The 17,184-nt window shown below is 42.2% G+C and overlaps 1 protein-coding gene across 1 annotated transcript in view; it reads left to right on the top strand.

The window, feature by feature from the left end:
* The window catches only part of LOC138511247 (receptor-type tyrosine-protein phosphatase kappa-like), a 1,445,374-nt gene that overhangs the window by 841,832 nt on the left and 586,358 nt on the right, over window positions 1-17,184 (top strand). The window contains exons 10-11 of the mRNA XM_069626788.1: window positions 1,169-1,355; window positions 15,612-15,720. Of these exons, the coding sequence (XP_069482889.1) occupies window positions 1,169-1,355; window positions 15,612-15,720 (296 nt within the window). The remainder of the gene's footprint in view (window positions 1-1,168; window positions 1,356-15,611; window positions 15,721-17,184) is intronic.

Below are 17,184 nucleotides of genomic sequence, written 5' to 3'. Positions count from 1 at the left end.
ACAGTCTCCCTTACTTTCCGTTGCTCCTCTACAGCATCCCTCTTCTCTGCCCCTTCACAGTTACCTGTGTTTTTGCTCCACAATCCAGGCCCATCTCTCTCTCCGTTGTCATTTCCATGGTGGCCATCTTGGATTGTAATTTTCTTTTACCTTGAGAAACAGCCGGAGCTCTCTGCGTGCGCTGTGTCTCATACATAACAAACTATCCAATTAGCACCCCGGATGGTATGCTGGTATAGGCTCATCCCATGCAGCCTTTTCCTGGGTGGTAACAGCATCTGGGTTCTTGCTTTACTAGAGACTTTGGGGGTCATTACGAGTTTGGAGGTAGCCATGGTGCTATTAGCGCCATGGCTGCCTCCAGTCGTGTCCGGGTTCCATGAATGGGGACTTACCGGGTCATTCCAACCATGCAGGACCCAGTAAATACCCATTCAAAATACCCATCCCCATTCGAGCCCCCATAGGGCTCAATGGGAATGGGGAGGGAGCTAATAACGGGCCCGTTATTAACGGGCCCGTTATTAGCTCCCTGGTCCCCTTGTGGGACCTGCAAAGGACGTCTGGTCTGACCATGCATTTTGAGTGGGTCTCGCGATGGAACCTCGTAATGCGGCGGTAAGGGTTAACAGCACCGGCATCCTTACCGGTGCCGTTAACCCCTTACCGCCGCACTCGTAATGACCCCCTTTGACTTAGATTGCTGTGTACATGTTGCCATTACATAAACGGGAATGTGTTACTTCACTTTGAAATTGTTACAGTAACACGTCCTTTATCATCCCTTCCTATCAGTCCCCTATTTCATATCTCCCCTCTCTCTGCCCCTTTACATAATTACACACCATCAGGTGCCATGTAGCAGCTTTGTACCGTAGTTGCCCTTATAAATAATAAAATGAATCAGAGAGGTGAATAATTTGCAGACGAAGAGTGTTCATTATTGTTGACCAGTAGAAGTGAAGTCTGTCCTTTGAAAAGCAACATTCATGCTTCAGATTGTTCGATTGAATGTAGTGGGACGGTTAATATTGTGAGCCATATAGATGTTGCCCTAAAATATGTTCCATGATGAAGATATTTGAATATGCTGTGCTGCATCTTAATCCGCTCATGTGACTGTTAATATTTTAATGCTGTGTTAACCCTTAAATGCTTTAATTTTTAGCTCAACATCACATCCTGGAGAGACTACAACCGAACATTCCAAGAGACAGAATATGTTACAGTAGATTCCTCAGTGACTGAGTACACAGTGGCGAGATCCGGGACCAACTACACAGTAACGATCCAGGGCTTCACGTCGGCTGGATTAGGAAAGGCAACAACACGTACATTTGCCACCTTCATCTCGGGTAATAATTTATTGTTCAATATTTATTGTTGATAGTTGCACATTGGCTACAGTTTGGAAATTTGGAAAACGGGCACTTCTCCAGCATGGGGTCTGGCATGGATTCACATGCTTGTGAATATTCCCCGTCGTCAAGCTGGGAATCCTCAGTAAAAGAAAAAACTGTTTCACTTTTACTTTAACACTGTATTTCTCCTCTAAACCAATCACTGTCGCCTGGGTCATACTGCCCCCATCCAATGACAGTCCTCTCCCTAAGTCCCTCCTCTGGCAGCCATCTTCAGATTTTTACTGCATGTTTCAGTGTTGAGAGTCCTCGAGTTTGCTCTCTGAGCTATTTAGTACGTTTTTCCAAACTTCTTCTCGGAAAAGGTTTTTGTTTCAAAGAGACTGTGTGCTCTTTTCCTCATCAGCCGGCAACGGAGATCCGTTGTCGATGAAGTTTTGCGACCCACAAGGCCGAAGATTAGTCGAAGTGTCCAGAAGGCCTTCTTGGGCCTACCCCGCGCCCTATGACCATGACAGAGGAGAAGGAGGGAAGGACCCTTTTCAGGACCTGCACAAATGCAGGCTACAGAATGTCTTTGTGGAAGACAAGCATCTGCAGTGTCTTTACTGCCTGCACCCGTATCACAAGGATAGGTGCGAGATATGCCTGGTCTTCTCGAAGAAGACCAAAAAGGACAGGCATAGCAGGCTGGCTGCATGGCTCAGTTCGAGCACGGCCTTTGCCCCGTGCTCCGAGCAGGGGCATGCCTCACCAAGGACCAGCCGGTCCGAAGAGCGGTCTTCTAAGTCCATTGAGGTCGCCCCATCTGTGTGGGTCCAAATAAGGTCAAGAGCTGCAAGTCTGAGTCCACCGGGTTCGCCGCTGCCACAATTCCCATGTTGGTTAGACGGCGATCATCATTGCCGTCCGAGCTCCGTAGCCAGCCTGCCATCGAGCTCCTCCTGTCAAGGACTCCAAAATGTTATTTTCAAAATACATGGGCTCAGCTTTCTCTGAAAATGTTTGTGACTTTCACTAAACATGTGTGTGTTGCTTGCATTTTATACATGTGGGTGTTTGTGTAAATGTGAATGCAGCTAAATGTGCAAGTTTAAATTCATGTTGATATGCCTGCACACATTTAATGCTTCTGTATGTGTGTGGCTTTCAACCTGCATTCATTTTTCCAGCTGAAAAATATACTATTCCCCTGTTACATATAAAATGTTGAACCCCCCCCCCCCTTCCCTTCAACATTACACAAGATTCTGTCTGTGCATTGAAAGTTAAGGGAATGCTGGAGTTTGCACTTCACACAATTCCTCTTAAAGGAATAGTGCACTTAAACATATTATTGTCCCGCGCGTTCGGGCATGTGTTTTTAAGCATACGCTGATCGATCGTACAAACATTTCCTATGTACCTTACCATAGTTTTCCTCACTTTTACACATGCGAAATCAAGCAGCAGGGATCGTCCATCTTGTGCTAATCTTATCTGTTGCCACATTGCCCTAAGGCGAACTGCCCTGGCAGCACTAAATAATATCCCCCGCCCCTGTGGCTGACATCACTAGATGCGCACAGCCCATTTCACAACACCAATGCACGTCTCGTGTCAACGTTCTCTGTGCTCCAGCTAATGACGTGTCTCCATGGAAATGGCAGGAAGCCTCTTTCCTCAATAAGTATAAACAGACCGCTGCTCATCAGACAACATCAGATTTGCTTTTCCAATTGTTTCACCGTCTTTTTTTGTGTATCCTGTGGCTCGTTTCTGCTCAGTTCAGCTATCTTCGTTGCTCATAGCCTATGCGAACAGATACTAGTACTATCATTACTATCTATTTCACTTTTGTTGCATAATGGCAACAATACAGCCCTAGTAGTACGAGCCGGAGTATACTGAGGCAGAATTACTCGAAAGAGAAAGATGCGGAAACGATGGGGCTTCGGACGACAGTTGGCGGACGAATCACCAGATCAAGAGCCTGAGCCTAGTCGCATGGACGACGTCTCCACCTGGTGTACCTGCAATCGGTGCAAGGTAATGCCAAACGAGGAAGGAGAACTGCTGCTGCCGAGAAAACTCTGGATGCTTGTCCTACATATCGGAAGACGAGACACGGCTGCAATGTGTTACCAAGCTGCATGACTTCAGGGCAGCTTGCCTCACACGGTCCGTGTTGAGGATTATGATGGTGCTTATACACGAACTTCGCGCAACCGTTTGCCCTCGCAATCAAAGTAACAAGAAAGTGTACTCTAGATGTGATGTCACTTAGGCCACTAACATTTCATGTCTTTCTCCTATATTGTCTTAACTTTGATCTATCACTGCCAAATGAATGCAGTCTGGCAATTCAATACACCTCTAGCGAATTGGGGAAATCATAGTGGTCATCTTATGTGTCTTTCACGTACAACCAAGAAACAATATTTCTCTGTGTCCCAAATTTAATGTAATGCATAGTTGTTCACTTTTGTAAGGTGTCTACACTTTAGCCCAAGTTGATTGATCCGTGAACATTTGGACTGGCAATTGCATTTTCAACTAAGGTTTGATACACTTATCTTGTTCATTTAAATACAGTTTGTATCTTTCTCTTCCACAGGTGGTACAAGCTGGTGGCCTATCGTGCTTTTACATGGTGGCTTCATGGGAGGCTAGGACACTGCGTTCAACGAGTAATACCCTCCTGTGTCATTGGTGCCATTAGAGACACATTCCCCAGTGACAGCGGTCAATACAGGGGATTTTCCCACACTCTGCTGCAACCCGAAGTATATAATGTGTAGTACATTTGTGCCATCAACATCAGCAACAAAATAAAATACAACTGAACTTTTATGAATGGTTGTATCAATTTTCCAGTGAATCAAGAACACGATCACTTGTCCTGGCAGATCTGACTGGGTGGGAACGGCCAAGGTGCCAAACATCATGTACACTTCAAAAGGTATCTTCCGCACAGGGGCCATTGTTCACATGGCCTACCCAGACCCAGCGTCTCCGGGTAGGCTCCCCTGAAGCAGCCCCTGCACCCTGCAATCCACATAAGTGTGTTTCTCCATTGAGCAGTGTTCTGGGCCTTGTATTCATGCCTAATGCCCATCCATCCTCCCCTACCCTTTCAATGGTAGTTCGCACCTGTGTCTGTGCCCTCCCAAGGTCCCTCAGTGTGGGAACGGCCGAGGTGCCAAACACCATGTATATTTCAAAGGTATCTTCCGCGCAGGGGCCTTTGTACACATGGCCTAGCCAGACCCAGATCTCCAGGCAGGCTCCCCTGAAGCAGGCCGTGCCACTGCAATCCACATAAGTGTGCCTCTCCATTGAGCAGTGTTCTGGCCCTTTCCTGCATGCCTCTTGGCCGTCCATCCCCCCATCCTATCAATGGCAGGTCACACCTGTGTCCATGCCCTCCCAAGGGGGCTCTCAGGGTGGGAACGGCCGAGATGCCAAACACCATGTACACCTCAAAGGTATCTTCCGCACAGGGGCCATTGTACACATGGCCTAGCCAGACCCAGTGTCTCCATGCAGGCACCCCTGAAGCAGGCCGTGCCCCTGCAATCCACATATGTGTGTCTCTCCATTAGTGTTCTGACCCTTTCCTGCATGCCTCTTGGACGTCCATCCCCCCTACCCTATCAATGGCAGTTCACACCTGTGTACGTGCCCTCCCAAGGGGGCTCTCAGGGTGGGAACGGCCGAGGTGCCAAACACCATGTACACTTCAAAGGTATATTCCGTGCAGGGGCCATTGGACACACGGCCTCCCCAGAGCCAGTGTCTCCAGCCAGGCTCACGTGAAGCAGGCTGTGCCACTGGTATCCACATAAGACGATTCCATATACACGTCACTCATTCACATACTTTTCTAATTCTTCATAAACCCCTTGATATTTATTGTGAGAACATCTGTGAGCACTGCAAGTCAACTCGTGATCGTGCTACCTGAAAACATCTGTGACCACTGAAAGTCAGCTTGTCATTGTGCTACCTGTGAACATCTCTGAGTACTGGAAGTCAACTCATGATCGCGCTACGTGTTCTCCTGCTACTACTAACTACCCTGCTTGCTGAATCTAACTGTTTGTCAGTCAAGGTAAGGGCAGGTCACCTAATCATCTCTTCTTGATCTCTAAATGTCTAGCCATTTCGAACAAATGTACCCAGTGGTGTAATGTTCATTCAACTCATTGCCATTACCATAGACTTCTGTTCTCGATATATAGCAATTGTCATCAATGTCAATTGGGATAGGATTACATCCTTCGTGGACTGTGTCTAAAAGCATGTTTCCTTTTGGTGCATGATAGTACATTCAAGGGACGAGTAACACGTTGTGATTTGCGTCACATCAATCAATTGGGTATGAAAGCTAACCTAGAATACAGTTGGCTACGCTACACAGGTTTTGCTTCTGTGACCAAAACAAACAATGCATAGAAAAACGTATGATTTAATTCCATCTTTCTCAAGCATTCATACAAAATACTTTTTTAATGATGTGGACTTTTTTTTACTGATTTTTCAACAATGCCTGCTTGTATGATTTACGGTTGCCGCTCTAAGAGCCATACCAAACCTAAAGGCACAATAATGCATATATTCCCGAGGGATATAGATCTAATAAGAGAATGGGTCAACTATTGTATATTTGCGCCGGAAGAGCTTGAAAGTAGAGCCCAGGATGTCTTGGGGAACTTGAGGGGTGATCGATTCCGCATCTGCAGCCTGCACTTTGCCACGAATATGTACGACCAATCGCAGTATACAAAAAAGCATTTACTCAGAACGTCTCGTAAATTGCTTCCAAATGCAATTCCAACTCAATACATGCACACGCTGCCTCAGGTGAGTCACGGTTCATGATTTAGCTGTAGGCCTTGGGGTACTAAACAGGAAACTACATGGACGGATTGGTGCTTTAGGTGTAAATGTTTCTTACTAAACTTTGCATATTTACCAGATTGTATTGCTCTATAACTATTCCCCATTTTGCTAGACATCTGTCCCTGGTTTTAGGAGCATCATAGAAAATTATTCATGAACACAGAAAACTATGATATAGTGCCCTTCGAAAATAAGCACAATCTGTTTGTAATCGGTTTCATTGCATGTCAATTCTTTGTAGGTGAGCATATTCACTGGAGCACAGACTATCGGTAGTGATGACATCACGTGAGCCATACAGACTTGTTGAAGTACATATACTTGCGAGTTGGATGTTCCCACATATCCAATGCAAATCTAATTTTCCCTTTACCACTTCATGACAATGCACTGAAAATGAAGGAGCAAGATTCTGCATCCATTTCTTTCCCGGAGTCAACAACAAGTTTTATTTTGCTATTCGATTACGTAAATGTTATATGCATGGAATTTTAGATAATATAAAATAGTTTACGTATCCTGTTGTTTCTTTACATAATGTTTCGTTTATGGGTTTTTATTGATATGTACCATTGACTACATCCGATTGTGTCTGTTCAATTTCACTGTTTTGATCCATACTAAAGCAAGTACTGTCTTACAGGGGCATGCAGGGACTACAATTACATCATCCTTTGGAGCTGGTCAAGAGCATGAGGTATGCGTACTGGCAGTTCTGTTTAATGAAAGAAAGTATATCCTACATCTGATACTATTAAACAGTGACATTATTATAAACGAGCATCTTTATAAACTTTTACCATTTCAGTTCTAACAATACAATTCCTACCCTAATGCCGAATACAATGCAACATGCTTCAGTGCATCATTACAAACAGTGGGTTTCGCAAGGTGATCTCTAATCGAGGTGAAATTTGAAATGTATATTTTGACTAAATGACGTACACATTTTACGAGGGTATGTATCTAAGCGATCTATGCGAGGAAAAAATGTGATTGAAGGAACGATTGACTTTTTTAAAATTAATATTCTATTCAAGGGATGTATACAAGTTCGGGAATTAGAAGAGGAGGCACATGGATCAGAGGTGGCGGACCAGCTTGCTGGTGCGGTCGTTACAGGGAAGAACACGGTTTCACAGAAAATCAAGAAAACAAGGGTAACTAACAAACAATTTTCATTACAAAAAGTGATTTGTGCTGGTGTTGTCTTCATAACATGTTTTTTTTTAAAATCTAAAGTGCTATATACTGTATGTTGGATTTACATTGAATATGTTTTTACAACCCATCTCCTAGAGGCCCAGAAGAAAACAAAGTATGAAGACACAGACAACAAATGAAGCCAAAGATGCTGCTTGACAAACAGTTTATCACCATGGAGCAACTACTATTTGAGGCGTGGCGTAGTCCAATCAATAAGCAGACTCGAGATGCTTATGCCCAATGGCCAGAAAATGAATGGAATGTTTCCGGAGAAGCAAGCAAAGTGTTTTTGGAGCATTGCTACAATGTGAGAACTCGACAAGATGAATTTAAGGAAAATGCTTTATTTACTCAGTGACCACTTCACACAATCTACACCAGCAAAAAAAGGCCACCCAATAAACAATCGACATTGATGGTTTCTCCAATTCATGTGCAAATAGCACAAGCTGAAATAACAGACGCTGAAGCCTCAACCCAATTGGCTGAGGAAATAGCCAAAGATCTCAACTTCAGTGTGTCCTGTTTGGTCGATATGTCCACCACAGTTGAGTCACAAACCACATTCATGCAGGACCGTAGTCTAATAAAGGAACACAAATACATTGTATTCGACAGCTGCCTGATACAGATTATACTGATGCTGAAATGTGTCCATCCCGTGAGGGGGAACGTATGCGGGGAGCCATTGGTGAATGTGACTTGTGTTTCACAAGGCCACCTGTGCCCTGCTCCATGCTACATTTTCATGGTCAGCTCACCCAATGCTGGGCAAAGTGCCAGCGGCAAATCTACTGTGTGCAGCAGCTTTACTTTTCGGTGGCTCTACTTTTAATAAGTTGTCCAGATTCTGTAAATTTGTGGGACTTCAGTTCCTTGCTAAAACACAGTACTATAAATATCAAAGAGAATTTTTATTCCCCGCTATTAGTGAAGCCTGTTAAATTGAACAAATGTCAATTGAAAGGATATTCTTTGACAAACGGTTCAGGCTAGCTGGCGATGGACAGTGTGACAGCCCAGGATTTTCAGTACGGCACATACCACTTTCAGGACATGGAAACTAAAATAATTGTGAGTTTGATGGTCGTGCAGGTGTCCGTATGTAAATCCTCAGTGGCCATGGAGAAACATGGTTTTATAAAATCCCTGGAAGATCTCTAATCGAGGGGAATGCAAATAGACCTCATAGCAACCGACAGACATGTTTCAATAGCCAAGGCCATGCAAGAGCAGTTTCCAAACATTCGCTATCAATTTGATGTATGGCACGTTGCCAAAGCAATCAACAAAAATATTACAGCTGCTGGTAAAAAAAAAAAAAACGGTTCAGAAAATATTTTACAGTGGTCTCATCTTTGAGCAACCATCTTTGGTGGAGCTCAAAAACCTGTGGTGGGTATGTGAAAATTCTACTTGAAAAATGGCGCTCAATGATGCACCACTGTTCCAACATTCACTCATGGACAGAGAACTAACATTTTCACCAATGTGCACATGGACCTTTATCGGAGGAGCAGGAACGCAGGAAGAAGTGGTTGGTTCCATCTTCACCTCCAGACAAAGCTCTTGAGAAGATCGTGTTTGATAAAACTCTATCAAGAGATCTGAAGGGACTCACAGAATTCTGTCACACAGGAGATTTGGAGGTGTTCCACAATATGTGCCTAAAGTACAGGCACAAAAGATTGCATTTCGGCATAGATGGGATGCAATATCGTACATTACTAGCGGTCTTATCGCATAACGAGAACGTAGGAGAGAACAACCGAGGACTGCGGGAAACTTTGGGATGCTTCGTTACACAATGGCCTTTATGAAAAGAAGCAAAAAATGGGTGGTCAAGCCAATATACCAGGAAATGGAATTCGATTTTGTAAAAGAGCTCACTTTGACTGTGTTGGACATACATACTCATGGAATCGCTCATGATTTTATTCCTAGGACACATACATTGCCACAAAATATTGCAGACGTGCCCTGTCCACCGAAAGCAGACCTCCTGGAACAGTTCACTTCCCAGTTCAAATGATTAGCAACTATTTATTTGTTCAACAATGTTTATATAAAGTGTCCAAATAAAGCGTCGAATTAGTCTTTTCAAATGTATCCTCTTTGTCAATTTTTTTTTGCAAGAAGTGCTTTTTGGAGGATGCCATACAGTGTAACGCTGTGCTTTCACACTTCCCGCTTTCGTCAAGCTCTTGTGGGACCTTCACTGTTCGGAGGAGGGTGAGATGGGTTTCAGTATGAAAGCAACTTTGGGGTTCTGCAGTTGCCTTACCATGCACGTGTCCAAATAGCTGAATAAATACACATCCCAAAAAGGAATGAGACCTAGGCGACATAAGAAACTTGCCACGCAAGAACTACAGACTGTAAGCAAAACAACGCATCAAAGGGGGTTGTTGGTGAGAAATAGGTGCATTCTGACCTATATTTTTATGTGGTCGTTGCTATCGGATGCCTTATCAGGGGGCCGATCTATGATTTGCGGCCCTCAAAGTCTTACGATTTCAAACGCAGTGGGAATAGGTGTCAATGTTACCAAAATATATGACCACTCCTGATTAGGTATATGGGAGGTAAAGTTGAGGTGGTGCGGGGGTAGAGTCTGGGGACCTGATGCGTTCTAAGGGAACAGGGTTCAATGGTTGAGGTGACTGCGGCCTGGCAGGAGGGGGTCTGGAGATGGCATGAGTCAGTGAGCAGAGACGGATTGTGCACTAGGGTTGGAGCATGGCCTGCTCTGACATTCTCGTACGAGCACATTTTGTCAGGGCTCGAGACTCAATACTTGTAAAAATAATTAGCTGATTTCCTTTGAGAACAGGAGATGGGCTGAGCTGACAGGTGTTGGGTGCTTGCTGTGCGAGGTGCTGGGAGAGTGAGCTGTTCACCAGAGGGACACTAATAATAAGGCATTTGGAAGTGAACTAACTGTAACTGTTTTCATTTAAAAAAGTAAATCACTAGAAATTGTGTGCAGCATTGGTGGATGCCAGCAAACTATTTGTTTGTTTTTCAAAAATATTTCAGATGTCACTGTGGTCTGCAAGGCTATTCGCTCACATTGGGAGTGAAGGTCACAGCGTTTTGCTTGTGAGCTGTGCACACCCACGCATCCTACACAGTATAAGGTTCGATTGTTTTTTGTCCTTGGAAGAAAGGGAGGATTCTGAATGGAATGTATGAAGGGAGGTGTGTAATACCGTCAAATATGATAAGGTTCACCATTCCAAAACTGGACAAAGGAACATGTATTTTCATTTTATGAAAATTCATTGATCTGAAAGGAGTCTCTGCGTTATGCTGAGAGAATGGAAATGCCGAATATTATGTAAGTTTTACTGTAGACGATTTTATAGATGAACGAGTCAAGGTTTCATTATCTGACCATTATTGCTGCCTTACACTGTAATGGGTTGATGTTTGTGGCATATTGCAATGACACGCAAAACCAACCTGTGTGTGTACTTGTCTCTTTCCCGGGCAAATGGGCAGTCCAGCACCAAAATGCACGTAGTCCACATCTGGGTTCCCCGCAGGTTCCACCAACGCCAAATTTTATGCTAATATTCCATTAAAATGCCGTCTATGTGTTCTTCGAATTCTTCCATCAACTTCGGCATCCCATTGCAAGCTAAACATACTCCATAGCACTAACCACTCAAGCACATTGTAGGCTCCAACTTTCCACAATGTTTTCTCTGTGTTTCCAACGTTTGTGTTCATCATTAGTTTTCACACGGTGCAGAATTAATGGGTAAATTGATACATTTTAATAAAGAACGGCCACTGAGACACATTTCTGTTATGTTTGCTACACAGCTACATCCTGCCTTTTTGCAAATGTCATCAATTCCACATACCAATTGATGGCTTCTTTAGCCGGCAGCTGCAGATACACTTAAAGGGCTGGATCACAATGATGCTGTTTTGGGACGATCGACCCAGGCCGATATGGCCTTTCGCAGCACCAGCGATAAGGAGCAATCTGACATCGTTTACGGTGGCCTAGCGCCAAGCTGATGCCGGAGACTTCCAATTCACAGATGCGTCCAATGCGCTACTTATACTCAAAAGAACACTGTGTGACTCACGATAAACATATGTGGATCGAGAACAAAGAAATAAAATTATGTGGTTGAATATGGCAATCCCCGGTTGTTCACAGAGCGTTTATTGTGAAATAAAAGCACATTATAAATTGCAGAGTATTGCAGTTTCCTTTAAAAAATTATATTCTGTATTCAAAATTGAGACACGCTGTGTTGTGAGAGAACGATGTGTTGATATTCCGGGTGATGACTGGGTGCGTTTGGCTTCACTGCCCAGTAACGTCATGGAGATAGGCGGAGAATATCGCTAGGAATGGTGATGTCATCCTCAGGGGCGGGGGATATGATTTAGTGCCACCAGGGCAGTACACCTTAGGGCGATGTGGCAACGGATAAGATTAGCACAATATGGCCGTGCCCTGCTGCCTGATTTCGCATGAGTAAAAGTTAGGAAAACTGCGATAAGATACATAGGAAATGTTTGTACGATCGATCAACATATGCTTAAACACACATGCCCGAACGCTCGGGACAGTAATATTTTTGAGAGCACTATTCCTTTAAATAGAATTGATTCTTTATATCCTTTTTTGTTGTCAACACCTGCTTTATGACTATGGCCTCCGTCGGCTGCATTAATGCATGATATCTCTCAAGCAATAGTATGTTACGACTCACACTATGGTCCAAAGGACTCTACACCAGCTTAAGCCACTGGTTATATTTCAAAAAGTACTTAACTTTGCAAAGGCAATTCCATCATAAAATGGCATCAAAATACACTCAGTTTTAAAATTCATTTTTTCAATACAAAGTAAATTAGGCTTTAGAGAGCAACAACTCACTTTATATTTAATATAGCTGGCAGGGCATTGAGGTACCAGCACATGTGTTCCTGTTTTTAAATAGCATTTCCATTATTTTACTATTTATATATTTTGGGAAGGAGAGGGTTTAATTTACAGTTGTATTACAGCATCTGATTTTGGAGAGCTAGCATGGGACTAGGTCAGCCAGAAATCATTCCTTCTGCAAACCCTCACTTCAGGTAGCTGTGTGGAAATCAATCCCTCTCTCCTGGGCTGACCTCCCTCTCTCGTGGGATAATGCTCCATGTTTTTATCCCCATTTATTCCATAATCCTTCCTTCCTCTCCTTACTCATATTCCTTATTAATCCCATATTTGCTGTGTGCATGCAAACTCAATCGTTATGGCACCACCTTTGCCTTGTGATAGAGGGGTGGCTTTCCAGTCCCAAAGATGGGAAGGAAAACTGTGCCTATTGTTGAAAAACCTATTTCATTTTGCACTCTAATTTCTACCTAAAATTTGTGAGATTGATACAATTTATATTTTTAGATTCTGCAAGTCGGTGCACACATTTTGAAACTTTGAACAATTGCACTCTGATGAAATTTGGCACAATTTTAGCCTACACAAAACGTGGCACCATATACTTTGTTTTTACATATTCTAATAGATATTACTTTTATCTACAAAGTGTCCAAAGTGTGTGTCACTCAGAGCCTGCTTTGCAATGCAGCGCTCAATTTAGAGATTACCCATTTTAATGTGAGATTTTCTTCTTGTAAAGCAATCAAGACGTTTTCCTACAGGTGGCAGTGGTGGTGCAACCACCTACATATTCCCTTTTGAATGCTTTTCATATGTTTCAGGGTCCAATGTCTACTGCAATGCATATAGAGTTCAGTAAACCTTTCCCTTGACCTGAGTTAATGGAATTTGTTTATGCCATGCCTGGTTGTTTGACAAATGATGATCGACACTTTGAAGCTGAGCACTCCACATCCATTACTGACATCTGCTATGGCAATTATAGATATAATATTCAGGACTAGCCCAGACAGGTTGTCAAGGCCATTGTGTGTACTTCCCCATGTGCATTCCTGGCCTGGGATAAGCCTTTTATGCGTTAGACTCATGAATAAATCTTGGACCATTTAATTTCCCCAATGCAGAACTTTTCTAGCTCTCCTTACAGCATGCATGGCAAAGCAGAAATGAAACTGTAAATGAGGTTTCCGTTTTACACTACCTTTCTGACCCTTTTGATTAATAGGACACATATGCAACTCATTGAATACAAGTCACATTTGAACTGCAGATACACGTTTTCCTTACAATGTTTGCAATTATAAGGCCTTTTTAAGGAATTCAGTCCTTTTAAGCTGCAAAGTTGCGAAACTGAGTGTTCTGGAGAGTCAGGATGTGTTCTCATGTGGATAACATGCTCAAGGTTGCTTGGGCTTTACAAAATGAATTCTGATCATTTCAATTAATTCTGTAGCCTGTTGTATTCCCTGGAAAATAAATGTTCCCGAATAGATTAAAAATAGTTATTGTTTGATTCTCATACTTGTCCTTTTCAATTGTCAACCTGTAGTTGAAAGAAAATATGCAATCTACATTGTTGTACTCACATGTGTATCAGGTCTCCGAATGTATTGTAATCCAAAGTTACTTCTACAATATTAACGTTTGAGTTGGGCACGTGCAGATTTCTTTGCACTTCTTAATAGAATCCTATTAGGACATGGCAGTGAGTAAAGCGTGCAATCTTAACAGGCATCCTTTTAATGCTGACAGCAAGCAAGAAACTGAAATCTCCTACAAATGACAAAATCTAATGATGCCTCTCTTGCTCTTCTAGGGAGGCCTTACACTTCATACTTTGTTAGGCCTCATTTTTGCTGTAAAAGCTTTGACATTACCATCATAAATTATCCAAACTAATGATTGATTCTATTTAAATATGAGTACAATGAGGATTTGAACTTTGGCTAGTTGACTTAAATATATATTTTTTTAAACAGCCTTGCATATAGTTTTTGGGAGTGCAGGTGGACTGGGCACCCACACAGTTCCTAAAATTATTGGAAAAATACTTAGGGTAAGTTTCCCCCCCAGATTTCAACCATACTTATTTTTTATCACAAACTGTGATTCGTTTTCTTTCTCAGAAGCAACTCACAACATGCCATGAAAGCATTTTGACAATAAAATATACTTATTTTGGGCGTTCCAGCTATAAATATGGGTGGTAGTTTACTGGCACATATTTTTGCTAGTCTGAGACCTTTTACATAATCATTGTGACTTCCTTCAGGGTCAACCGATGGAAACATGTACCTAAATCAAAAAGATTGGTTTAATTTCATCCATGTCTATGTAGGGGATATATTGAAGGAAATACATAATTCTGAAAACAAATGTAGTAAGGGTTTGGTTATGCACTGCTGGGAGATGTACATGAGCTGGCAAAATGTTGCATGTCCTTTAACATCTATAAAGCAATGTTTTAAAAACACAGAGAGCTTGGAGCTATCAACAAGATGTTTCACAAACTGCTCAATTGAAATATACCTCCCTGGCATGCAAGTTGCTTCTCACAATGAAACCAATATTTCTTGATTGCACCCCTCACAATGTTATAAGAAAAAGTTCTCTAAATCCAGGTTACGTCTTCTAAAGCTTTTAATCTGATGTGGGCCATGGACAAAGATTCTTTGTGCATATCGGTTATTTATGTGAAAGTGAGAAACATATACTCCTTGGGCACCAAGTGCCAGTGCCTTCCTTTTAGCTGCTGGAATAAGTGAGATTTGTAGTCATATAAACCACATTTTTGCTTGTTTCTTCAAAGAGAAAATAATCTGTAGCCAAGAATAAAATGAACATTAGCTGTGAAAAGGAAATAAAAAATGTAAAGCATATTTTTAGAAATCTTTATTTTTAAAGGTGCAGAAAAACGAATATTTTGTAATTTATCTGACTTTATTATATTGTATTATTCGTTAATAATGAACTGTGGATATACGTGAAGTGTAACTATTTTGTAAAGCATGTCATTTTATGATTTTATTAATGGTAATGTTTTTGTATTGTATGGTTTTATAAACATGATATTATAGTACATGTTTGTTATGGGTTAAAAGGTTGGACAATTGAATGAGCATATTCCTAAATTCATGAGACAACCAGTTGAATTTATTTTGTTCTAGTTCAGTGTCCATTTTTGGAATGATACTATTGTCACAGTATTTTGACTGTTCATTAATCCCTTGTTATGTCATCAGTGCCCATCATTCCGCCCATTAGTAAGCTGAAGGAACTTAACAACTCAGCCACTGCGAAGACCTTTGTCCTTGTTTTGCAACCTGTGACTGATCATAATGGACCAATTAGGTAAATATACAAATGAACGAATGGCCATTTTTTATTTAGCATTTTTAGAAATGTACACGTGGCTTTACTTATTTTAAGTAATATGATCTATTCATAGTTTTGCCAATCCTTTGTAACATTAGGGTTTCGTTTTAAGAAACACAGCTGTAATAATCATTTGCAACTTATTGTCAATTGAAAAGGCAGAGGAGCAAGACCCTTTTTGGTACGTTAAGGAAAATGGCAGCAGTGCGACTGGTCTAAAGTTCTAAAGTTAGGAACCCTTTTGTTAATATGGAAATCACTCTGGCAATATAAAATGGAAATTAATGACATGCCCTACTTTCTATTTTGTTCAATGATGAGTTACACTCCTAAAAAGCATAGAAGTACTAGTTATCATCTGTTTACCAGAACCAATAAAACAGTGAAAATAAATAGAACGAAACACCTGGGCATGCTTGTTAAACATTCAGTCATTTTTTTTGTTTTTCACATATTGCTGAAGAGGGATTTTTCTTTTTTTTTCTCCATGTCTTTTACTGGGGTGGAGGACGATTGGGTTGCATATGAATGTAATGAAGTTAATGGAAAACTAGGATAACAAGCAAGTCAACTTTCCTTCACCACCATAAGATCATAATTAAAATCCTTAAACAATAGAATAACAGACACTTTGAATGGATTGTGGCCTCCCACGTATTCATCATCTTTGATAATCGACATCCAGCTTCAGCTGCTTCGGAAAACGCTTTCAACAGAGGGCGCTGTGCGCTGATGCTGTCGACTCAATGTCCCTCGAGGGCCTCTGTCTCGAGGAGGATGTCATCGAAGGCAGATATATAGGGTTTCCGGGGAGTACCGTAAAATACCGATATTTGCCACCGTTAATGGTTTTATATTCCTGGGGGGGACTCCGATAAACCCAGATATTTCATAATTCCAAAGTGCGGGAGCGGATTCAAAAGCCTATTGGTTTGTGTTGTAGACAGAAGCGTTGATGATGAGCTATCCTTGCAGCTCTGCTTTTTAAGTTGATATTGGAACCGACATTGATAAAACTGCAGTACTTTATTATCCACTATTGCCACTTTGTGGCAGAAGGTCGAATTGACTGCCCTAACTCACAAATGGCAATGAGATGAACTTGGAATCATGTACAGAGTGCAACAGGAACGTTGCAAGCAAACAATGTCGGTAGTGAAAAGGAATCCAAAGGAAACAGAAGATAAAAGGCTCTGAACCGAACAGTACCGTGCAGTGATATGGAGAAAATTATAAGAAACGGCACGCGCAGCTCACGGGATGCGGGAGGGCTCTCAACGGAGGGCCGGGCTGCGTGATGGAAAAAAGAGCAGCACACGGCATGCGCAGCTCGCGGGATGCAGTAGGGCTCTCAACGGAGGGCCGGGCTGCGTGATGGAAAAAAGAGCAGCACACGGCATGCGCAGCTCGCGGGATGCAGTAGGGCTCTCAACGGAGGGC

Source organism: Ambystoma mexicanum, chromosome 6p (assembly GCF_040938575.1).
Source record: "Ambystoma mexicanum isolate Mex_15411 chromosome 6p, UKY_AmexF1_1, whole genome shotgun sequence".
NCBI lineage: Eukaryota > Metazoa > Chordata > Amphibia > Caudata > Ambystomatidae > Ambystoma > Ambystoma mexicanum.
Note: the sequence above shows the minus strand (reverse complement) of the source record. Positions and strands in the feature narration are given on the sequence as shown.